Source organism: Balaenoptera physalus, assembly GCF_965194825.1.
Source record: "Balaenoptera physalus genome assembly, chromosome: 6".
In the NCBI taxonomy this organism is placed as follows: Eukaryota; Metazoa; Chordata; class Mammalia; order Artiodactyla; family Balaenopteridae; genus Balaenoptera; species Balaenoptera physalus.
The window spans coordinates 108102664-108127953 of NC_138885.1; the positions used below are offsets into that span (position 1 = coordinate 108102664).

Genomic DNA, 25290 nt, shown 5'->3' on the forward strand with positions numbered 1-25290 from the left:
CTTGGTATGATTTCAATTTTCTTAAATTTACTGAGGCTTGATTTGTGACCCAAGATGTGATCTATCCTGGAGAATGTTCCGTGCGCACTTGAGAAGAACGTGTAATCTGCTGTTTTTGGATGGAATGTCCTATATATATCAATTAAATCTATCTGGTCTATTGTGTCATTTAAAGCTTCTGTTTCCTTATTTATTTTCATTTTGGATGATCTGTCCATTGGTGTAAGTGAAGTGTTAAAGTCCCCCACTATTATTGTGTTACTGTCGATTTCCTCTTTTAGAGCTGTTAGTAGTTGCCTTATGTATTGAGGTGCTCCTATGTTGGGTGCATATATATTTATAATTGTTATATCTTCTTCTTGGATTGATCCCTGGATCATTATGTAGTGTCCTTCCTTGTCTCTTGTAACATTCTTTATTTTAAAGTCTATTTTATCTGATATGAGTATAGCTACTCCAGCTTTCTTTTGATTTCCATTTGCATGGAATATCTTTTTCCATCCCCTCACTTTCAGTCTGTATGTGTCCCTAGGTCTAAAGTGGGTCTCTTGTAGACAGCATATATATGGGTCTTGTTTTTGTATCCATTCAGCCAGTCTATGTCTTTTGGTTGGGGCGTTTAATCCATTCACGTTTAAGGTAATTATCGATATGTATGTTCCTATGACCATTTTCTTAATTGTTTTGGGTTTGTTTTTGTAGGTCCTTTTCTTCTCTTGTGTTTCCCACTTAGAGAAGTTCCTTTAGCATTTGTTGTAGAGCTGGTTTGGTGGTGCTGAATTCTCTTAGCTTTTGCTTGTCTGTAAAGCTTTTGATTTCTCCATCAAATCTAAATGTGATCCTTGCCGGGTAGAGTAATCTTGGTTGTAGGTTCTTCCCTTTCATCACATTAAGTATATCATGCCACTCCCTTCTGGCTTGCAGAGTTTCTGCTGAGAAATCAGCTGTTAACCTTATGGGAGTTCCCTTGTATGTTATTTGTCGTTTTTCCCTTGCTGCTTTCAATAATTTTTCTTTGTCTTTAATTTTTGCCACTTTGATTACTATGTGTCTCGGCGTGTTTCTCCTTGGGTTTATTCTGTATGGGACTCTCTGCGCTTCCTGGACTTGGGTGGCTATTTCCTTTCTCATGTTAGGGAAGTTTTCGACTATAATCTCTTCAAATATTTTCTCTGGTCCTTTCTCTCTCTCTTCTCCTTCTGGGACCCTTATAATGCGAATGTTGTTGCGTTTAATGTTGTCCCAGAGGTCTCTTAGGCTGTCTTCATTTCTTTTCATTCTTTTTTCTTTAGTCTGTTCCGCAGCAGTGAATTCCACCATTCTGTCTTCCAGGTCACTTATCCTTTCTTCTGCCTCAGTTATTCTGCTATTGATTCCTTCTAGTGTAGTTTTCATTTCAGTTATTGTATTGGTCATCTCTGTTTGTTTGTTCTTTAATTCTTCTAGGTCTTTGTTAATCATTTCTTGCATCTTCTCAATCTTTGCCTCCATTCTTATTCCGAGGTCCTGGATCATCTTCACTATCATTATTCTGAATTCTTTTTCTGGAAGGTTGCCTATCTCCACTTCATTTAGTTGTTTTTCTGGGTTTTTTTCTTGTTCCTTCATCTGGTACATAGCCCTCTGCCTTTTCATCTTCTCTATCTTTCTGTAACTGTGGTTTTTGGTCCACAGGCTGCAGGATTGTAGTTTTTCTTGCTTCTGTTGTCTGCCCTCTGGTGGTTGAGGCTATCTAAGAGGCTTGATGGGAGGCTCTGGTGGTGGGTAGAGCTGACTGTTGCTGTGGCGGTCAGAGCTCAGTAAAACCTTAATCCACTTGACTGTTGATGGGTGGGGCTGGGTTCCCTCCCTGTTGGTTGTTTTGCCTGAGGCAACCCAACACTGGAGCCTACCCGTGCTGTTTGGTGGGGTTAATGGCAGACTCTGGGAGGGCTCACACCAAGGAGAACTTCCCAGAACCTCGGCTGCCAGTGTCCTTATCCCCACGGTGAAACAGAGCCACCACTCGCCTCTGCAGGAGACCCCCCAACACCAGCAGGTAGGTCTGGTTCAGTCTCCCCCAGGGTCACTGCTCCTTCCCCTGGGTCCCGATGCACACATTACTTTGTATGTGCCCTCCAAGAGTGGGGTCTCTGTTTCCCCCAGTCCTGTCAAAGTCCTGCAATCAATTCCCACTAGGCTTCAAAGTCTGATTCTCTAGGAATTCCTCCTCCCGTAGCCGGACCCCCAGGTTGGGAAGCCTGACGTGGGGCTCAGAACCTTCACTCCAGTGGGTGGACTTCTGTGGTATAAGTGTTCACCAGCCTGTGAGTCACCCACCCAGCAGTTATGGGATTTGATTTTACTCTGATTGCACCCCTCCTACCGTCTCACTGTGGCTTCTCCTCTGTCCTTGGACGTGGGGTATCCTCCTTGGTGAAGTCCAGGGTCTTCCTGTCAATGATTGTCCAGCAGCAAGTTGTGATTCTGGTGCTCTCGCAAGAGGGAGTGAGAGCACGTCCTTCTACTCCGCCATCTTGGTTAATCTAATGTGTTATTTTTGAAAACATAAGTTGGGATATCACAAAATGGACTTAGCCTGCAGAGGCTTACTTTCAACCAGAGAGCTCCATTTCCATGTTCCGCTTAACAGAACCCAAAATGATCTTCCTTCCCAAACCTCTTCCTTTTCCTGCACTATCTAAGAAAAAGTAACCACACTCTACATAGTTCCCTAAGCCAGAACCCTAGCAGCCATTTTTGCTTCTCTTTTCCCCTTCCCGCTCCATATCTAGTCACTGAGCACTTCTATTCTACCTCCCAGATGACCTCAGATCCTTTCCCTCCACTCCAATCTCTGCCACTGCCTTTAGTTTGAGCCCTCACTCCTCTCTTAGATGAATATAAAGTCTCTTAATGGGTTTTGTTGCTTCCATCAGTCCTACTTATTCTCAAGCGTGACCTCACTACAAACCACCTGATAGTGACTCCTTAACTTCACAACATTCAATGGCTCTCATGTTTCTGGGAAGAAAACCAAGCTCTTTACCCCAGCATCTACTTGGGGTTAATAGATCTAGGTTTGAATTTCAGGTTTAAGTACTTTGCAGCAGTGTGACCTCAGACTGTTGGGCTTTCTAAGCCTTTGTTTTCTCACCGTGCCTGAGGTCACTGAGGGCAGGACTATTTTTCACACACGGGTGCCTGGCATGTAGGAGGGACTAATCAATGTTGAATGAAGGGAAAGTATTTTAAAATCCACATCAAAAAATTGTTCCTCCTTAAAAAAAGAAAATCCTGATACACTATGCCACTTCCAACCAAATTTGACTTCGACCTTTATTTTCTGATGATCACAATAAGGTGCCTTTGGGGATCCACACAATCAGGGATCAAATCCTGGCCACACCCCTGAGCAATCATGTGACCTTGGGAACGTGACTTAGCGTCTGTAAAATCTGTAAAATGAAGGTTTCTGAGGATTTTGTTCCCGAGGGTTAAATGAGTACCTCACTTGGAACGGGGGCGGGCGCATAGTGTTTGCCAAATGTTAACTATCGTTATCATCTTCATCAAATCAAGACCGTGGTACTTCACTTTGTGACTCTCAAGTTTGTATGAGAAAATCGTGCTTTATGCGTTGTTGTTGGCTAAAGTAGGGAAACCTGGAAACTCCTGCCGTGGAAGAGAGCAACAGGCGAGAAAAGCGAGTTGCTGAATCCCAGCGCCTCAGAGGTGGGAGGGGGGAGTTTGGTCCCTAATTTGCTGATGAGGAAGTGGAGGGGTGACGTGTCCTCGAGTCTCATTCAAGACACAGCCACAGCTCTTTATTGAGAGTAGGACCAGGGCCCCGGGGGTTGCTATGGTTAAACTGTAGGCGGAAACTAACACTCTTTGGAAGGCAAGACAGGAGGAGCATTCAGTTATAAAAAACGGTCAAAAATTGGGGTGAAACTAAGTTCGTTGAGCAATACATCAAATGAGTCAACTGTGGACCCAGTGAAAGCGAGTTGCTAACTGAACTGGCATTTTACGAACAGGGGCTTTCTACAGAGCCCACTGACTCAGGACGGCTTCGATTAACAAACTCCCGCGGCGCTTCCCGCAGGACCGGAAAGCTCGGAGCGCGAGAGATGAATGGAAACCAGAGTCTGGGGCGCGCCGCTCGGGGGGCGGGGCAGCCGCGGGCGGGGGCGGGGCATTGTGAGTCACATGCCTGCGCTCTGAGGAGGGCGCGTGGAGGGAACTCTGGTCGTGATTGGTCCGTCGTAACCAGGTAACCGAAGGACACATTCCGGTAGGCAAGGGCCGGCCGGGCTAGCTACTTTCAGTCGGGAGGTGGCAGCGGAAGGAGGAGGAGCTCCGGCTGCGCTCTCTCCCTCAGTGGCTGCGCGTCTCAGCGCTTGTCTGGTTCCCAGCCCTTTTAAATAAGCGGGTCTGGTCACCGCCCTCACAGACTAGTTGGTTCCGGGGAGGCAGCGGCGGGGGTGCGGCCGGGGCCGGACCCCTGCCCGGGGCCCAGCGGCTGGGCAGGGGTGCGGCCGGGGCCGTACCCCTGCCCGGGGCCTCGGCGGCTGGGCGGACAGGAGAGCGGCGGGCGAAGTCGCGTCTGCATGTGCGGCACAGCCCCGGCATAGCCCGGGGCTGCCAGTGCCCGCCGCGCCATTGTTGGGGGAGGGGGCGGCTTCTGTGCTCGGCAGAGTCGGGGGACGAGCGGAGGCGGCGGCGGCGAGGAGTGAAGGCGCCCCATGGGGAACTCGCTGTGTTGTTGCCTGTCCCCCAATGCCAGCCCCAAGTCGGGCCGGCGCAGGGGGTCAGCGGAGCCGGACTGCGAGTCTGAGGTCTACAAGGCGGCGGCCGGGAATGCGGTGGCAGTAGCTCCGGCGGCGGCTACCATGGAACCCGCCGAGTTGGATTTCGCAGGTGGCGAAGGCCACCACCTGCAGCACATCAGCGACCGGGAGATGCCCGAAGGTAAGAAGCGGCGGGCGCGCCTCGCCCCTCGCGGGGTCGGCGCCGTCTGCTCTCGGGCTTACCTCTGGCCTCCGCCGCCCCCAGGGTCCCCCGGGAGGGAGACGCCGCCTAGGGCTCCTTCTTGCCCGGAGTTGGCTCTCCCAGGGCTGGGCACCGGGGACGAAGGCTGGCTCTGCTTGGCGTCCCCACCCCTTATTCTTTACCAGTCGCGTCCGGCCAGTCTCCTTCCCTCTTCCCTACCCGAATGCCCAATTCTTTCCCCCGTTCCCATTTCCCAGCCCGGCCTGAGACCCTCCAATCCGCGGCCCTTCCTGTTCGTGGTTCTATTTAACATCTCGTGGGACTTAGCAGAGACTTTCTGGTGTAGTCTCTCTTTTCTTAATGCAAACTTAAATACTCTAACTTCGGCGTATCCATCCCGTCTCCCTATCCAGATGGTACCTAAGCGAAGGAACTAGGTAAGGGCCTGATGACAGATTTCTATTCCTTAAGGTAGTTGATACTCGAGACAATTAAGACAAACATTAGAGGATTTGTCATTTAAATTCAAAATAGAGATGGACAGAGTCAGTGTGGTGTTCTTAACTAAAATTCTTTGGATTTTAATGTTTTCAGTCGCCCTGATAGAAGCTACTTTATCCCTTCTAACTATAATTTGAACACGATAGGAAAGAAAATGGTGGGAGAGGGGCTTAAAATAACTGTGAACGGTGTGAAACGTTACTGCCACGGCTGCAGAGAATAGTTGTTGGGTTTTTTTTCTTTACCAAAGGAGACCCCATGGAGTTCTGATTACTTTTAAATTCCCACTTTGACACAAGTATGTCTTCAGTTGCACAGCCTTAACCGACTTCTTTTGCACGTTGCCTGTTCTAAGGGAGGGGTGAGGTGGTTCCTGAGACTGCTGGACAGAAGTTTCAAAGGAGAAAAAACAAATTCAGATTGTAATTTGTAATATAAAGGTTTGGGAGTTAACATACCACATCCATCCTGCAGAAAAATGTCTCCATGGCTCCCTCCTCCTCCGCCCCCCCCCCCCAGTAGAATACTATTTAACTTTAGGAATGTTCAGGTAAAAGTTCTGTAGACTAAGTGGCTGGGGGTGGGTGTTGTCGGGGAGGAGAGGAGAGAGAGAAGAGAGGAAATGTTTGATTTTTGCCTCTAGAATTTTGGAAAGGGATGGCTCTAGGTTAAAAAAAAAAAAATTCTGGGTAGCATAGTGGCACTTTAATAAAGACTGTTCTTTGAAGTATAAAACATTGTATCATAAAGATGTTAAAGCCCCACTGGCCCATTTGTTTCATTTAAATGCCAGAGATTATTTCATTATTTCATAGACGAAATGTCTTACAGCTCTTCTATTTAAATTTTAGTTGGGTTTATTTAATTTCTTTAAAAGTTAGAATAATGAAGCCTGTGGATTCACCCTTATGATGGACGTGGCTTTGTAAGTGGAAAGTACTCCCTTTTCAGAATCGTTAGATATTGTGAAAGAATGAACAAATTATGTGAATTAATTGTAGCTTTAAACACAAAGCATGTAAGTACTTGTGAAAACTGCTCTGCTTGTTGCTATAAGGTAAGCCTCTAAATGATTTTTAAAAACAGTTAGTAGTTGGCTAGTGTAGGATGAGAGACGAAAATTGGACCTTTATAGAATTCTTTTAAGATTTACAATGCATTTTCTTGTGTATTTCACTCGGCCCTTCCATCTACAAATAAGGCCCGTATATATTCTCCCTCTGTTGCCGATGAAGAAGCCAAGACTTAGAGATCTGAAATGACTGTGTAACACAGCTACTGAACAAAAGAGACAGACTTGGGAGGTGGTAGATATGCCAAATTCAGTTCTTGGGATGCTTAAGAAACTGTTTAGAGTGCACCTTATATTTTATTATAATTTATCCATAAGTTAGGCCTATCTCAGCATACTCCAGTTTTGATTATTGCCATTCCAGTTTATTGTACACAACTCAGAAGCAACATTTACCTCTCCATTCTCTGTCTGTACATACATTGCAATGGATATGAATAAAAGTAGAAGTCATGAAATAGCCTAAATTTATCAGTCAGGTAAACACGTTGATATAATTTAAAGAGTTTGTTCTGGTGAAATCCAATTGAAGCCGAGAATGCCCTGGACAGAGGGACATTAGGGGAAGCTGGTAAGCGGGCAGGTAAGGTACTAAGCATTTAGCATACGACTATGTATGATAAGGAAGGAGTGCTAAATCAGGAACTGGAAAAATAGAGTTCATGAGTACAGAATTTACCTTTTTATGTTTAACATGATTGTTAAAATTTCATTTCAATTTGTCTTTTTTGGGGGGGCATTCGATAAAGTGATAAGAGAAACCTCAATTTCAGCATTTGCCTATTAATTAAGTTTCCATAGAAACAAGGTCAGAACACCAAATATAAAGTACAGGCACATTGGAAGTTTGCTCTTCATGTCTTTATTTCAGACAATTTTGTATCAGTTTCCCTGGAAACTGAGAAATACCTACTCAGATATAAAACATTTTGGCTTTTCTACAGTGAAGAATTATTTGGTTACTTAGAGAAAATCGTACATAAATGATGCTCTGTCTTGTTCTTCAGAAACATTGGAGAAGAACATGATTTCTTCAAGCCATCTCAAAAAAGTAACTCCTAAGAACGTAGTATAGATTTCAGATAGACTCAAAAGAATTTTTTACTACTTTGTCTTTAACAGTATATCTAATATAACTGATGGTAGTGTCATAATAGAAAAGAAGATGCTACGGTCCTATTATCTGATTTTATTTTTATTCATCAACTTTTCATACAGCCTTTATGTTCTGACCTTAGGAGCTTTGCTAATTTTCTGGTGAAAGGTGCTCTCTCAAGTGACCCCTACCTCCCATCCCCCTGAAGAGTGGGTAGGGAAGGAATTGGCAATATGATGTGGAAAAACCTCTGAGCAACAGATCTTTCCTTTTTTTGGTGACAGTATTAATGAACATTTGATGTGAAAGATTGAGAAAACACAGAAAAGTCCTTCACTCACACTCAGAATATCCAGAATTTTTATTAATATTTTGGTGTTGATTCTTCCTGAACCTTTTGTATGCATATAAACATAACATTGTGTTTATTTTACAAAGATGGGATTGTTCTTTATGTGCCACTTTGTAACTTTTTGTTATAAAGAAAAGTAACGACATGAAGCTCCTGTAACCGTGCTGACACCTAGAGAGTGCTCCAGGGTGATGTATTTCCATGCAACTGCGCATAGCTCTACAGCCTGCCTTTTACCAACTGTTTACTGGGCCATCGAATAACCTTGGAGCATAATTCATTTACCCAGCCTTTATGGTTGAGCATCTTTTATAATCCCATTATAATGCTTTAGTCAGGGGACACAGATAAAAACTGATGCATTGTATTGATACTTCCCTATAGCATTCTGATTGTACACTTTGTCTTACGACTTAATTAAATTCATAGGGTGAGTCATTTTGTAGTAAAGGTATTTTAACATTAAATGTTCTTTTTCCAAATTAAAGTTACCATTGATTTTTCACTGAACATTAGATTTCCTCTTTTAGGTTTTCGTGGTTCTTGGTAACCTGTCTTGTGTCTTTGATTCTGAGTAACTAAACTACTACTCTAAGAGATCTGAAATTAACTCTGGTCCTAGGTGACAGACACATCAAAAGACAGCATTAGAAGAAATCTTAGATGATGTGGGAAAATTGGGAAAACCTTAACTGGTTTTGGGTACACTGAAACATGATTATTAGGCACCATTCCAGAGGCAGGACAAACAGTGGTTAGACAAGACAAAACCCGTATCCTAACTCAGGTCCTTACTTTCTAGAGGTGCCTGGGGGCTGACGACACAAGAATAACATCAGGTAGTGAGAACACTAAGAAAGAAAATGAAGGTAATGGGCTGGGGAGGAGGACAGTTTTACAAGGGGTGGTTAAAGACAGCTTCTCTCCTTAAGCGACCCATGAGCAGTCCTAAGAGAGCCGTGTGAGGCTGTGGGAGAAGAGGCTTCTGTGCAGTTCCTAAGAAGGGAATATGCTTGATGCGTGCCAAGGACAGAAAGATGGGTGGCTGCAGCTGAGTGAATGAATGCCAGGAGGAATATGGGGGATTAAGACCTTGTATGCCTAGTGGGCCTTGACCAAAAAATATGAATTTTAGTCTAATTGTAATGGGAAACCATTGAAGGATTATATGCAGGGGAATGATGTTAATTCTTAGAAAAAGGGAAGGGGGGTAGAGAGGGCGGAGGGAGATCAGACCAGCTACTGTGTGAGAATAGACTGTAAGGGTGGAAGGAAGCAGAGAGGGAGACCAGTTAGGAGGCTGGTGCGGTAGCTCAGGTGAGAGCCAACAGTGGCTTGAACAAAAAAGCGATATTAATAAGGGTCTAAAATAGGCTGTAGTATATAGATTGCTCTTGCATTTCATTTGATTCTCACCATGTTCTGAGTTAGGTAGTGTAGGAATTCTTCTCTTAGGTATAAATTGAGTTGTCCAAGGTTTTAAAAATGAGTATTGATAGAGAGTAGGACTGTAAATTCCAAATGCATGGCATATAGGAACAGAATTTATTGTTGACATTATGTGAGCTTCTTTGGAATACTACCTTTTTTCTCAGCCTTTTTTGTTGTTGTTGTTTTAGTGTATTAAAGTAATAAAACTTAAGAGTTAAAACAGTAACACTGCGTAATGTGAAATGAAATGAAGGTAACTTGCAACCCAGAAAGGTTCTTAAAAGTCCAAGAAACTGAGTAAAGTGCTCTTTAGAAATATATAAAGCCAGGTGTACTTACCTATGTGTCACCTCTCAGTCATGATCACTGTAACACTGATTGAGGATTAAAATAAGGCAAAACTGAGAACCAGGGTAGAGGCAGGTACAGAAGCAGTTGGAAACCAGAGCTGGGAAGTTTGGAAGCCAGGATTGTCAGAAGCTAGGAAAGCAGGATCAAGGCTTGGGTGAGCAGTAGCCTGGCAGGTGCAGGAGCCTGCTGTGTACCCGCTGGTGAGGCAGCCCAGCTCAGGGCTGGCTGGCAGGAACTCCCTGACTGCGGTGGAAAGTGTGGACGCAAAGAGATGAAATCATCAGTTTACATGGTAATTGTAAAGATTGTAATGTTTGTATTATGAGCCATAAAACTAATACACTGCACAGTATAGGGATGCTAGGGCAGTTCAGTAAATGCAGTGGTTACCGTTAAGTAAACTGGTGCTCAGCAGTTGGCCCAGAAACTGCTGACATCTCCTGTTTATTTGGAATATATTGAAATCAATATGTCGATATTAATCGCTTTCTGAAATATGCTGCTTCTGTCAGATGCTTTCTTGGTCACTTCCCTCTCCCTCTAATATTTTAACAAGGACAAATCATTTATCGACAGTTTGATAGCATAGTTTTAACACTTTTAGCCTTCAGTAATGCATTTCATTTGTTCTAAGTTGCCTATGTTTTCACACTTTTAACAACTGCAATTGAGATGGATCTTAACAACTGGTAGAATCTTAGATTGGAGGAAAAACAGTACTCAGTGTCGGTGGTGTTTTACAGGTTTCCTCTGAGGAATGTTTACATGAAGACCGAGTTTAATTTTTTTTTAATCATACTTTTTCTACATCGACCTATCATGCTGTCAAATAAGTTGCAATTTAAATTGATAATACAAAAATGATGGGTCTTAAAATACAGTTTTAATCATAACCCCTAATCATGAGCTCAAGAATATTTCTCCTGGGTAAAACATTCTTAGAGGTTTCTAAAGAAATAACTTTCGGAAGAATCCATGTAATTTCCTGAATGCACAGTAATTCCCTGAAGTCTCTAAATTACTGTGTGTGCATGTGGTGGGGAGAGGGATGAGAGGGATGGTGGGTGGTAAAGCTTTGCTTAATAGTTGGCAGTCTTACCTTTGTGATAGTGAAGAGTGTGGTAGGTTTTATCATAGTCTCCTTAGGCTCTTGGGAAGATAGTTCATGGGAAGTGCAGAAATATTGTGTGTATGTATGAGTTTACTGTCTAATGGCTCACATGTCCATTCTATAAGATAGTGATGTGGTATTTTTCATTAGCAAAAAGTGCAAGTTATATAGAAAATTGTTAGTTATATAGGCTATAAACAAAAGATTAATATTTTCTGAAAACCTCATGCAAACTGACAGCAGTAGGGCCCTGGTGTTTACAGTACATTCAAATGATAGGCCAACTCACCAAAGTGGAAATAACACTGATAACTGTGGGAAAATGGTCAAACTGTGTAATCAGAAGAAATACAAATTAGATCTACAGTGAGGTTCCTCATTCATATCAGTAGGAATTTTTTTTTTTTTTTTCAAGTATCCAAAGCAAGGGTAGGAAATCAAAATGTCATGATTGGTAGCATTATACCCTAATGTGCCCCCCACCTTCTTTAGGAAGCAATTTAGCATTGTACATGGAGCCGTGAAAGTGATCTAACCTTTTGGCTTAGTCATTCCACTTCCGAAGATCTTTGCTAAGGAGATAAAACCATTATTTTAAAAAACTATGTACATAAAGATTTTCCTCATAATATTTTAAGAATAGAACTTTGTAAGCACCAATCCCCAGCAATAGGGGATTGGCTAAGTCCAGTATAGGAATAACACTTGATGGGCCAGTGTGTATTCATTAAACAATAAATATGCAACAGTGGGGTGGAGAGCGCTTGTTAGTAACAAGAAGACATAAATTGTACACTAATTAGAGCTTTTTTTAACGTATAAGAAAAGCAACTAAAAGTAACAGTTGTGAATCATTGTGTGTTAATGATTGTGAATGGTTGTGTGTAACTTTTAAACAGAGCATCGTTTTGTCTCATGCAGATTTTTGTTCATGATATTTGATAAAGGAATGAGCAAGTGACTTTTACCTTTCCCCACCTTTAGTGTGATCATCAGTACTGCTGATTAACCAGGTCTCCTTCAGTTGCAAGTTAAAAGAACATCACAGAGTTAAGCACTACTTGACCCAGGAGTTAAATGATCTCCTCAGTTTGCTCTCCTCTGTTGATGTCTCCTGAAAAGCCTTTCCCCTCATGATAGCAAGGGGAGTGTCCAGCAGCTCAAGACTAGCTAAGGATCCTAGAGTACAGTTCTGCCTTTCTCTTTTCTTGGCAAGCCCCAGGACAGCTGTGATTGATTGGCCGTTCCTGGATCCTGTGCCTACCTTTGAACCCCCTAGGATAGAGTAGGGAGAGTGCCAGCTTTTTTCTGGTCACTTGGGCTAAGTTTACTTTTTTTTTTTTGCATGTTGTCATTTCTTTTATCCCAGCCTTCTTGACTTTTGTATTTAGATCTGTAGTAGCACATCTTGGTTTGGCGGCTGTGTGTGTGTGTGTGTGTGTGTGTGTGTGTGTGTTAAAGCTTGCTTCTCTTTGATTCTGGCACTTAATTTTCCTGGACTTCCATTGAAAATTGTTAAGTTTTACCATGCCATAGACACTGATAAATAAGACAGCTACTTTGCAAACATTTCTGCTTATTTTTTAGATTCAAATGTAGTCTATTTACTTTCTTTTTGGTATAGGTAAGTAGTCATGAATTCTTTCGGAAGCTATAGGTTAGAGGCAGCTGTGAAAGTCTCTGCCTGCCATTTTGTGTACAGCTGAAATAATTTATTTTCCCATTGTCTTAATTTTTCAAATATGTAGGAGAAAAAAACTTTAAAATAATTGTATGGGTCTTTTACATAAAAATGTTGAATAGAATATTTTCTCCAAAAGCAGCTTGATAAACTTCAAATTCAGTGAAGGAATTTTCATGAAGAACAAAGCAGTTGGTTTAGCTCTGTAAATTACTAGTGCTGGCAATGACATTAAAATGGATGGCTCAGATTCCTGTTAAAACGGGAAGTCCAAAATTACTGTTCGTGCCACATTCTTTCTGGGTGGGAAAAGGGGATTCTAGGTAGATACATTTGTGAAATGCTGGGTTAGACAGAATTCACTACTAGACTAATTAGTTTTTAATATATCAATGTGTGTATTCTTTGGATTCTCTAAGAGGCAGGGATATATTTGTATTTCACTTTGACCATCAAAGCCATCTTTCAAAAACAGATCAGTTATTATGTGGTTTGGGAAATAATTGCCTTAACCATTACTCTTTATCTGAATCTTGGTCCAGTTTCTTAAAAGATTGGTTAAATGGTTTGAGATGGACTTTGCTGAGGAAGTGTCATAGGGCTTTTATGTTTGTTTGTTTGTTTGAAACAACAACCTTACTATCCTGTGTGGTAGCTTGTGCTTGTTTTGTATTTCTGCCTAAATAGAAGACGCTATCCCACCTTGGTGCAAGGTGGGCTACAGGCAGACCCACCTTTTCGTGTAGGTATGGCCAAAATTTTTTTCTAGTAGCCCTATGATCTGCTCCAGAAAGTACTCTTATTGAAGCCCCAAATTAATCATGCAGCGTGGAATGAAGAAGTGAGTTTAGCTTTGGAAATAGAGGGCAAAGTTAAAAATCACTCTCATGGAAGTGTTCCTCTAGATTAGAACATTGAACTTTTATGTAGTCCTCTTAAATCTGCCATGATGAATAGCCCCCAGATAAACCACAGCCAATGAAATGAGTTCATTTGTTGAATGGAGTTAGAATTAGCCATTTGATTGTCTGAAGAACATTTGCCAAAAGCAACTCACTTCGTTTTGGCATATTTGATATATTGAGCTGGTATCTGACAGTAGTTGGCCACAGCATAACTTGCTTCTTGAGACTGTTCCTGGAATGTGCTAGTAATATCAGCTTTAAAAGAGGGTGACTGAATTTTTAATTGATAAATAGGAGGGGAGTCACATATATGATTCATCTAAAAATGGCATAGATTATTTAGGTGCAAGTTAAAGAAGTCTAAGACATAGCCATGGTTTTTCTCCACATGTATGGAGAGTTTCTACAATTTTGCTGTTTCCCAATAGAATTTTTATATTGTGCCTTTACTAAAATTGCCTTTTTGTCATTACTAAAAGCTCTTCTCAAGACTATTAATAAGTGGTTTCAATCAATGTGTAGCTATCTTTAAAATCATGTATTTTTCTACTCAACTAAATCACCACACCTTTTTCTCTTCTTCCTATACAGACTTAGCTTTGGAACCAAACCCTTCTGACCACCCAAGGGCAAGCACCATTTTTCCGAGCAAATCTCAAACAGATGGTAAGGCAATGCTTTTTTTTCCCTGAGAAAAAGAGTGAAAACTGTTTTTGTTTTGTGTATTATAGGAGGTATTTAGAAAAACTCTTACAGTGGTTTAAATGTTTCACTTTTTTATGTATTCACTTGTCTTATTTTAATATGTTGATGATACAGTTTCCTTTAGTTGTCAGTGTTTTAGGGAGGAGAACACTTAGACTATCTGTTTATACATTTTGCCACCTCTTTATCAACATAGTCAACTGGCCACATGATTTAGATGTGGTCTATTTCTCCATGCTACTTTGTCCTTTTCCCCTTGCTCCGAAGAGCACATATGTTAAAGACAAATGATAGGGTTTAGGTCACAGTTAGGTTTTCATTTGGTCAAATCAGAAAAATCAGTTGTTATATGTGGGAATTGAGCCTTGTGATTTTGGCCCTGTTTTACACAGTGTTCAACCAGACGAGCCTATCTCACATCCAGATTTATGCTACTCAGAACTTTTAAGCTATTCAAAACTTTCTCATCCTAATGTAGTGCTGTGCCAGGGTAATAAGAGCAACATGCCATATGGGGTTTTCCAGAAGATTATCCTCAGCATGTGAAACTCATATACATTTCCTGTGTCCTCCTTGTTTTAAGATGAGAATCAGAACCGTAGAATTTTTTGCACTCCTGCTTGCCTGCTTGTCTTCCTGAATGTTATGTTAAATCCTAGTTTATTTGCTAAAAAGCCATACGTGACCAAGTTTTTCAGTTGATTACGAGAGCAGGAATACAAGAAGTGAACATTCCATAATATTTAAAGTGATGCAGCACAATAAAAAACGGAGGTTTGGTTTTTTGTTGTTGTTGTTTTGCTTTTGGTTTTTTTCCGTTAGATCACTGGTTTTTATAAAAGGATATAACTCAGGAACAGCCAGATGGAAGAGATGCATAGGGCCAGGCATGGGGACAGGGCACAGAGCTTTGATGCCCTCTGCAAGGGTACTACATGCTCACCAACCTGGAAGCTCCTGGGGTTTCTAACTTGCATTTTTCTAGTGTGTGTACTTGAGCCACTCCTTTCTGGTTAGGATTGCTCTATTTCTCAGTTTCTTCCAGAGCCATGAGCTGCTCACATGTAGAGGGGCTCTGGAGACAGTAAAAGAAAAGCTGTCCCATGCCTGTCTCTCTCTTCAGCCTTAAGGAATCCGTGCCTGTGATGCCTGTCTGGAGTTAAAGGAGGCAATGTGAGCAAGAGTGTGGCCTAAGACCCTCTTCAGGCTTTTATTCTTCTGGCCTTTGTTGGAGCAAAACCGTTTTGTGTGCTGTAGATATGTTCATTTAGGTCAGCACACTCATTTTAAAATTTACGTTTAACATAGGTTACTTTCCAGTTGTGTATTTTTTCAGTAAGGTATTTGAGTAGGTTACCATTAAGTGGTTCAGGATGCTTCCAGAGATCCTGGTGCGTTGGGAGATGAGTGCCTGGCCAGAAACTGGTTCGTAGAGTTGTCATCTGTAGATTGTGGTAATTAAAGTAAGCTGTGTGTAAATGAAGACTGAGAAAATACTCCTGGCTAGTAGTTCAGCTATGCAGCAGGTACATTTTTTTATTAGCTAAGTTTCTCACCTGGCCTGATTTGCTTTGTCCTTTTCTTTTGTAAATGGGGAGTCTTTCATTTGTGCCTAATACAGAATATCTATTAGGTCAAAAAAGTGAAACTAAGTTTTTAGATTTTATTTATAGGACTCATCTTGCTGGGTGATTTAAATTATATATTTTGTTGGAAATTATTTTAAAAAATAGAATGGAATTCTATCTCATTGTGTTATTGGTAATCCATCAGATAATTAGTGACTACTTTTATTTTTCTATGGCATTTGTATCAGAATTCATCAGTTAATTTTTTTTATTCTTAGTGCGGGAAAAGAGGAGGAGCAACCATTTCAACCATGTAAGTAAACAGTTGAAAAGTTAAGAAATTAATAGTTTGAATTAAAAATATGTCTGCCATGATTCCTAAAAATATGATGGATCCAATACTGTTAGCATGGACCTCTTTTTTGTAGATTTTCTAAATCTCTATTTTCCTAATTATCAAATGGATTCAGGAAAGTCTTTGACTTAGTAGTGCCCATTTTTTAAGGGTTCTGACATTTACGTTAAATTTCACTAATACGGTTGTAGTATAAAGATCTGCCTTAAATTCTTTTGCCTTATTTTTTTGATCTTATTTTTTAACCAAAGTAATAAAAGTATAACAGGTAAGTTAATTTTTAGCACTGTCCATTGACTTCTTGTCATAGCAGGTGAAAGCTGAGCTTCTTCGCTCCACCATGACGTTATTTCCCTCCCTGTGTTCCCTCAACATGTATCAGTTTTTATTAAATCAGAATCAATGTTTACATTACTACGACTCTGCAAATATTGTGCATTGCTGAGCCATATAGTTCTCTGACTGTGCCTCCTCCTTGTACACCCTTCATTCTTTTTCTTAAATATTAATGAAATTGGAGCACTTCTGCACTTCTCTAGGATAACCCAATCCCCCTTTTCCTAGCCAACGTGATCTCACACAGCCAAATGCAGTAAGTAGCTCCCTGCCCGGTCTCCCTGCTTTCACATTCTTCATTTTTTCTGTGGAATTAATTTCCTGACTATATTCACTTGCCTGTTTTCTAACAGCTATTTTTTTCCCCAAATGTTTTAACATTTGTCACATGCCTATGAAAACTATTTTCCGTCTACTAAGCCACATCTGTTCCATTTTTTTCTTGGAGACACTTTGCCCCAATCTTTTGTCTTCCTACTCCCATATAGACTAGTGTTCCCCTAGGCCTGCTCTATGCCTCTTTTCCTGGGATATCTGTGTGAAGTCATCTGGGATCTCACATAACTCTGCTCTCTTATGTTGGATCCCCTATGTCCTAGATTCTGTTTCCCTCTTGTCTTGTTATACTTCCTTGTTTTACTGGAGCACATTTTCCTGGGAAAAGGGCACATGGGCAGAAAGTTTAGAGAGATCTAGCCTCTCTGAAACTCCTTCTATTTGATAAAGTATAGAATTCTCAGTTGAAACTAATTTTTGCCGTTCTAAAGACATTTCCCTCTCATCTTCTCATTTACACTGTTGCTCTTAAACCTGTTGACATTGTATGGTACATTGTACATTACCGATTTTAGTCATTTTCCCCCATCCCTTCCTTCTCGGGAACCTTTTAGTACCTTCCCTCTCCCTGGGATTTTGAAATTTCATAATTTGGTTTGGTATAGACCTTTTTGGTGTGTTTCTTTGATATTCTGTTTTTTTCTTCCAGGTTCCTATTATTCAGATGTTGGAAGTCTTAGACTTACCAGATCGCTAACTTTTTTCCCCTCCTGCTTTGCATTTTGTCTTTTTGTCCTGCTTCCTGGAGATTTCCTTGACTGTGCTCTAATCCTTCTATTGAATATATTGTTTTGTCTACCTTATTTTCAATTTATAGAGTTCTCTTATATCCTGTCATTCTTTTTTTCACTGATGCAATTTCAAGTTTTCATTTGCTCCTGAGTTTTTATCACTCCCATCAATTCCTTCTTCCCGTTTTGTTTTGTTTTTTTTTAAAGCGTCCTTATATTTTATTTTATTTATTTATTTTTTGGCTGCATTGGGTCTTGGTTTCTGCACGTGGGCTTTCTCTGGTTGCGGTGAGCTGGGCCTACTCTTTGTTGGGTGCGTGGGCTTCTCATTGCAGTGGCTTCTCTTGTTGCGGAGCACAGGCTCTAGGGCGTGCGGGCTTCAGTAGTTGCGGCTCATGGGCTCTAGAGCGCAGGCTCAGTAGTTGTGGCGCATGGGCTCAGTTGCTCTGTGGTATGTGGGATCTTTCTGGGCCAGGGCTCGAACCCGTGTCCCCTGCATTGGCAGGCGGATTCTTAACCACTGCGCCACCAGGGAAGTCCCATTCCTTCTTCCTGTTTTGATCTCTTACTTGTTGGGGGCTTCCCTCAAACGTGTGATGGTCCTTGGCTGTCTGTTAAGATCTAATTGGAAGCATCACTTGGACAACTCGTTAACTGATGGGCCTCACTGCAAGGATTTGGGGACCACGCCTCTGAACTCTGAGCCTGCCTTGGGTTCTGTAAGACAAACTGGTTTTCTTGTTCCTGTCCTAGTCAGCCTCTGTAGGTACCAAGGTTGTGCTTCCTCTGTTCTGCCATGTCAGTTACCACTCCTTTATCTAGTCTTTTCACCTTTCAAACATTAAAAATCATCTGCTGTTTATCCTGTCTTATGTATAGCTTTTTTAAAAAATGCCTTTAATTCTAATGAGATGATATCTGAAAGAAGGGGGAGAGGAAATAGATTTGTGGTCAGTCTACTCAAACTTAGATTTATTCTTTGAATATAGGTTCTGAGTTTGAAGTTTAATGCAATATAATTAACGATATTAATTCAGACAATATTTTTGATTATACCTATAATTAGAATATTATACTTTTCTACTAAGGCCTTGAGTATGAATTCTATTCAAACCACTCACCCTACCCTATTGTCCATTAATGTGCAACATAGATGGAGTATTACAGACTTTTCAGTGAAAGTCATTGATTCTTAATAAACGTATCCAAAACTTGTGAAAAGGGGGAAGAAAAAAGTGAACTTCAGCTTTATTCTCTCTCTTTTTTTTTTTTTTTCATTTATATACTTTTATTTGGGAATGTTTAAATCAATACAGAGAAAACGAAATTTCAGAGACAATGAATATCATTAGTTTGGATATCATTACTTTATTATAAAAGAAACACGGAAATTATTTACAGGATGAAAGATTTCAGAACTTCAGTGGCAGCTTCACGTGATGCCATTGGGGGAACGGGCAGCTTCACGTGATGCCATTTCAATAGTGACTTATTTTAGTCGACATATTTTCCAAGAATGTCACCATCTCTAAATAAGAAATAATCCTTGTCATCTAGAACTACTTTGGTGCCTCCATATTCTGGGAGAAGAACTTTATCTCCAACTTTCACACTAACTGGTTGAATCTCTCCACCCTTTCCTTTAGAGCCTGATCCAACAGCTACTACCATTGCTTGCAATACTTTTCCTTGCGATTTTTCTGGAAGCATAATGCCTCCTTTGGTTACAACTTCGGGTGCACTTCTTTCAACTAATACTCGGTCAAAGAGGGGAAGAAACTTTCTAAATGCCTGTCCTGCCATGACTCGGGTTGCCGCACTTCGTACTCTCGCTCTCTCCAGCTTTATTCTTTTAATGGGTTAAAATCAGAGGCAGTAGGCACAATAGGAAGAGTCATTGGGTGGGGGCAGGATTTCAACAGGTACTTGACCTTTAATGATAAGCTTTGAGGGTTGTTACTTACTAGCCTCCTAGGTATGATTATTTTCTAGTCTTCACCATTAAACCTGCAGTCTACTAAGCAACCTTTCCCCTTATAAAGATTGTAAAAGTCCATGTATTTTGTCCTTAGTGCTGAATGAAGATAAATACTCTTCTTCAGTGACCAATTGAAATAATACCTATGAACATTAAACTGTCAGTAGTGTTTTTTGCTACTTGTTTTTTTTTTTTTTTGTATTTGCATTTTATACCCTTATGTGTGTCAGTGCAGTTTATTGAGGTTGTGAGCCAGCAATGGTAAAGCTTTAATCATAAGGGACAGTTATCTTAAATTTTCAAGCAAGATGAGAGGAAAGTAATCTGCTGGCAGCTAACATATCTAGGCTTTGCTCAGAGGCTTCAATTCTGCCATCCTTTAGTGAACACTAGATGCTGGAAAGTTTGAATAGTTTCAGGAGTAGGCCTGTGGAAGTGTTTCTTTTGTAGGATCGAGCCAGTAGACTGTAAGTTGCTGATACAACTTAAATGAGCCCCCATAGGATTATAGAGCACATCTAATTAAAAATTTTAAATGTTTTAGCAGTAATATTTCCAAAGACAAATCAATATACATTCATAATAGAAAAAAAAGTTTTTAATAGAGGAAAACAGGATAAATAGCACCCAAAGCTCTACCAACTAGTCTATATTTTGGTACATTTCCTTACTATTTTTATTCCCCTCATATATATAGATTTTTGGTCAGCATTGACTTTTATTACGTGTAGTGTATGTCATATTATACCCTAATAGTAGTGACCTTAAAAGATAACCTGCTTCGTTTAGAATCAAAGTATTTGAATGAGTGAATTTTCATTTTTCATGCTGTATCTGTTTTTTGAGATTCTAAAATTACACATTAACCAAATAGCTTAAGGACCATATCAGAGTTTTAGTTTAAAACATTTCTAGCTTGAAGGAGAAATTAGTCTTCCAAATAGTGATACTGTTTCAAATATGTTACATCTAGAACTTTTTGTTAATAAGGAATAAGTGGCTTTGCATAAAGCATCTGAAACAAGCAAAATGGTGTTTTATATATGCCATTTGGATATTTCTGATTATTGGATACTGGCAATTTTTATTTAAATGCTCTGTATTTTAAAAAGCATCAACTAGATTTTCTCCCTGCCTCACCTTTCATGTATTTGTGGAGGACATTGATGGGAGAGTGTGACAGCATGGTGAAAACTATTTTATATTAATAGGAGGAAGGAAGGCTCATCTGAATTAGTAAACAAACAAAAACCAAAACCAAAACCCAGCTTTAAAATTGTTCGTATTCTGTGGTATTAAAGAATGCTACTCTTCCTTCCAGTGGCTTTCAGTGATTGGGATTTGGTTATTGGCCTTACTTTAAGGAAGAGAGTTGTCCTAACATAGTTTAGGCCATTTTAGTATTTGACTATTGCCGTGTTCATGGGCTCTTCACAAATAAATGGATACTTCTAAAGTGTTTTAAAGATAGTTCATTCTCTAGAGGGTCTCAAAAAGTTCTTTGTCACCTATCCAACACCACTGTAGATAAATTCTCACGAATTTGTACCTTTAGTAAGATTTACCTCCAGTTGTAACTGATCTTAAATAATTTCTCAAACACTTGTCGAATCCTAATTTGTCCCAGATTCTGTGCTCAGTAGCTGGAGGTAGGAGAAGAATCTTCCTAACCTGGAGAAGCTTGTTTACTTAAGAGGGTGGTACTATGCAAGCAGCTGAGACCATGGAACAGTTGGTAAATTAGATGTGTGAGTGTGCAGAAAGTGAGAAGTTTTGTGGTGTGCCTGCTGGCAAAGGGATCCTAGAGGCAGATGGGGTCAAGCTTGCTGGGACAGGAGGAAGAAAAAGGCATTGCAGGCAGAGAGCAGCATGGGTGAGGCAGGAGTGTCAAATAACACGTAGAACAGAATTAGTACAATTTTGAAATGAATGGCAAGTATTCTCTGAGGTTCTCACTTGAGTAATGTCATGGCAGTCTTACTTAAACATGAAGTGAGAAGTTAAATTCTCAGAGTTGTTTTATCCGTTTTTTTTGGATGCGAGAGAATCTTTAAGCAGTACATTTTTGTCCTCCAGATAAGGAAATTGAGGCCCAGAGAGACTTATGGCCCCCAGCTTTTTAGTGATAGAGCAGCCCTGGCATGCCCAGCCTCTGATTGGAAAACGTTTGTTTCGTCACACTGTCTCCTGAACATTTATTATTGGTGTTCATTTACTGCAGTGAAATGCTCCTACATCGGTATTATATAAAGCATTACGTTTTATTGTAGTAAATGAATAGAAATAGGAAATCTCAGCTGCATTTCATTGCTTAAGGAAAAAACCCTGAAATCTTATTCTAAACTTTTTACATTATTATAAAGGTAATTTATAATAGGTGCTTGCCAGGTTTGATTATAGGTACTATATCAAGGCAGCATTTTATAACCCATTTCTCAAAGCTCGTCTGTGGAAGTCAGAGTATAGAGGTTTCCCATAGAGCTGCACATGATATCACACTCAGGCAGTTCATGGAGTGTAAGAAAAATCTTAATGCTTTATCGTTTGACATTTTAACCGAGGAAAAACACACACTTGATAGGTTTAACTTACTGTGACATTTTCTTCTATTTCCCTTCCCCTTCAGGTATCTCCAGGGCAGCTTACTAAAAAGTATAGCTCATGCTCAACAATATTTCTAGATGACAGCACGGTCAGCCAGCCTAATCTTAGAACCACAGTAAAATGGTGAGTACAAGTAGGTTGCCAAGGGCTGAGTGACAGACCCCCTTATCGCTAAAAGCATCCTAGCCATACATAAGTTCATTCATTTGAATTGTCCTTTTCAGTGATCAGGTTAAAAAACTGGTGTCAACTATAGATTGATTTCAAGGACCTAAATATGAATTTTCAGTTTCCATTTTAATCTTAGAGCGCATGATAGAAGGGAAAGCCAGTTAGCAAATAAGAAATCCCAGAAAAAGTATAAATCTTTATTTGACGCGTTTCTGTTGCTAAGCCATTGTTGAACACAGTGAGAAAGAGAGGTGCTTTTGATTGGCTGTTTCTAGAGACAATTATTACTGTATGAGTTGTAGTCCTCAAACAACGTGCACTACTTTGGAAGCTGCTCTTAGAAGAAGGAACAGCTTGTCCCCTGCTGGCACCAAAGCGAATCTGCATTTAAATTTAATTGGAGTTTGTCAGATTTATCCCACTGTGCTTTTTTTTTTTTCCTGCACTCTTTCTGTATGAAATTTTACTTCTCCTTCCTGTCCCCCAAAGAGGGGGAGAATATATCAAACCAGTCTTAAGAAATACACACTCAAGCTTAATTTCTTTGTAGATGAAATTTGTTCAACTGAGGTTTTAACTTAATAGACACATTTAAGTTTTGTTTATATATATATATCTCCAACACACTGTATCACTCACAGCAGAGAACAATAAAAGAGGTGAGGTTTCGGAAACATGGCTGTGGTCAGGCTTATACTTAAGGAGACACGAACAGTGTCATGATGATGGAAACTATTCTTTAATTTCTGGGAGCACCTCATAGTCCACAATTGGAGATGCACTTTCAAAACACCCTAATGATGAACCTTTCAAGCTTATTTAAGAGAAAAAAACCAAACGGGATGCAGAGCTTCTTGCCTCCTCCCTCGCGGTTGTCCACGAAACATTAACATCTCCTTAGGATATGAATGTTGATTTTCCAGAACACAGTTTGGGAAATGCTATTTGAAAATATTAATGTCCTTATCCTTAATTTTATTTGTTGTCTTAATTTTATAAGCTAATTGTATTTTTAATTGGTTTTTAATGTGCCAGCTTTTTTTTTAGCTATTTAAATTCTCAGTAACTTCTACTTTAATTAAAGACAGCAAGTTCACAGTCATAATAATGTAACTTTCCTCTCTTGCTTACAATAATAGTTGCAGTCAAGTCATGTTTCAGCAAAAACTGAGCCCCATCTCTAAAGTCCTGAGTTTGGGCACTTATCACATAATCACTCAATGTTTTTCTTCAGCCAAGACACTGAATCTGTGGGTACAAAAACCACTCTACTTTGGCTAGAGTCGCAGCTTCTTTTGAATTCAAAAGAGTCTGATGTCCAGTATATAATTCAAAAGTACTTTGAAAGTAAACCTTGCTCAGGGACTTCCCTGGTGGTGTAGTGGTTTAAGAATCTGCCTGCCAACGCAGGTGACACAGGTTCGAGCCCTGGTCTGGGAAGATCCCACATGCCGCAGAGCAATTAAACCCGTGCGCCACAACTACTGAGCCTGTGCCGTAGAGCCCGCGAGCCACAACTACTGAGCCCGTGTGCAACTACTGAAGCCCACGCACCTAGAGCCCGTGCCGTGCAACAAGAGAAGCCACCACAGTGAGAAGGCCGCGCACCACGACAAAGAGCAGCCCCCGCTCTTGGCAACTAGAGAAAGCCCGCGCGCAGTAACAAAGACCCCATGCATCCCAAATTAAGTAAAATTAAATAAAATTAAAAAAAAAAAAAAAGATTTACCTTGCTCAGACAAGAAGGTTTCATCCTTTTTTTTCCCGACCTAGTCTAATTTTTGGAAGTACAGTAAATTTTAATTTGCTCTCATGAAGTTTTAGAAATGATCATTCATCACATTCATTATTGGTGAAATAAAGGTTTACTGAGAAAATTAATAGGGCCAATTGGCTTTTAGGAATGATTTTGAAAATGTTTATCATGGGGTTAGTTTTCAGTGGGGTAGCTGTTCTCAGTGGGGTAGGTGAGCCTTATTAGAATCACTTATGCAACTTTTCAAGATATATGTTTCTGGATGCACAAAGTCCACCCGCCTGCCCCCGCCTCCAAGACACAGTGTCTGTGTGTCTGTCTGTCTGTCTGTCTCTCTCTCACCCACGCACACACACCTGTTGACAAGATGGGGAATGATGTGAAGCATGATTATATGGACAAAAGCATCCCGAGTGATTCTCCGATCTTAACCCTAACTCATTCATCCCTAAACTTTGCTGCACGCTGCAGTCATCTGGGGATCTTTAAAAACAGTCCTGATGCCCAAGTCATACCCAGTGCCGGTTAAATCAGAACATCTTGAAGCAGAAGCCAGGCAGTTTTTAAAGCTTCTCAGATGATCCCAGTGTGCAGCTGAGCTTGGGAGCCACTATTTGGTTAGAGGGCAGGAGAAAGAGAACTGCTTCTGATAATTAGTGGGACCTTAGGTAAGTCAGTTTTAAGCCTTGGTTCCCTTATCTGTAAAATGGGTGGTTTAATTAAATGTCATCTACGGTTCAGTGGTCCTTTCCATCATAAAACTTCTAATGCTGTGATTTTAAAATCAATTTGAAGATGAAACTTGGAAGCACTATAGAAGTATCCATCTTTGATGCTAACGGTGTTACAGGCCTTTATACAAGTGCTAAGATTCTATAGACCTATTCTAAAATTCAGATTTGCCTTCCCTCAATTATTTTGAGTTTCATTTTAGACACTGAGAACAAAGGGGAGCATATAACTTAACCAGAGAACCCCTTTGTTGCCTAATATACAACATCTGTGAATAACTTAGGAATATAGTAACTTAAAAAAGACTACCTAAGGACTTGTATCTATCTGTTCGTTAATACTTTATTTAAAATAATTTGGAAATACCTGTCATTAATAGGATACTGTGTAGTATTATGCTGTCTTATTAGCACTGCTTATTTCAGGATAGCTAGACCTATCATCAGTTTTGTGGCTATAAAATTTTGCTATTAAATTTTCTAATAATTATGTAAAAGTGATTTGAAATCATTTTGGTATAGAGCACTTTTATTATTTACTTTTA

At 40.3% G+C, this 25290-nt stretch overlaps 2 protein-coding genes across 2 annotated transcripts in view; one reads left to right on the forward strand and one right to left on the reverse strand.

Annotated features, from left to right (window-relative positions):
• Positions 1–4727: 4727 nt before the first annotated feature.
• LOC309662490 (cyclin-Y-like protein 1) overlaps positions 4728–25290 on the forward strand; it is a gene marked incomplete at its 5' end in the record, with an annotated part of 34328 nt that continues 13765 nt past the window's right edge. Inside the window, 4 exons of the mRNA XM_082465247.1 lie at positions 4728–4953; positions 14066–14140; positions 16026–16060; positions 22110–22210. Coding sequence (XP_082321373.1) covers positions 4728–4953; positions 14066–14140; positions 16026–16060; positions 22110–22210 — 437 coding nt within the window. The remainder of the gene's footprint in view (positions 4954–14065; positions 14141–16025; positions 16061–22109; positions 22211–25290) is intronic.
• LOC309663048 (10 kDa heat shock protein, mitochondrial) lies at positions 18733–19563 on the reverse strand. The gene has a single exon (XM_082466357.1). It carries the CDS (start codon positions 19306–19308, stop codon positions 19000–19002), a length of 309 nt encoding a protein of 102 aa, XP_082322483.1. The 5' UTR covers positions 19309–19563; the 3' UTR covers positions 18733–18999.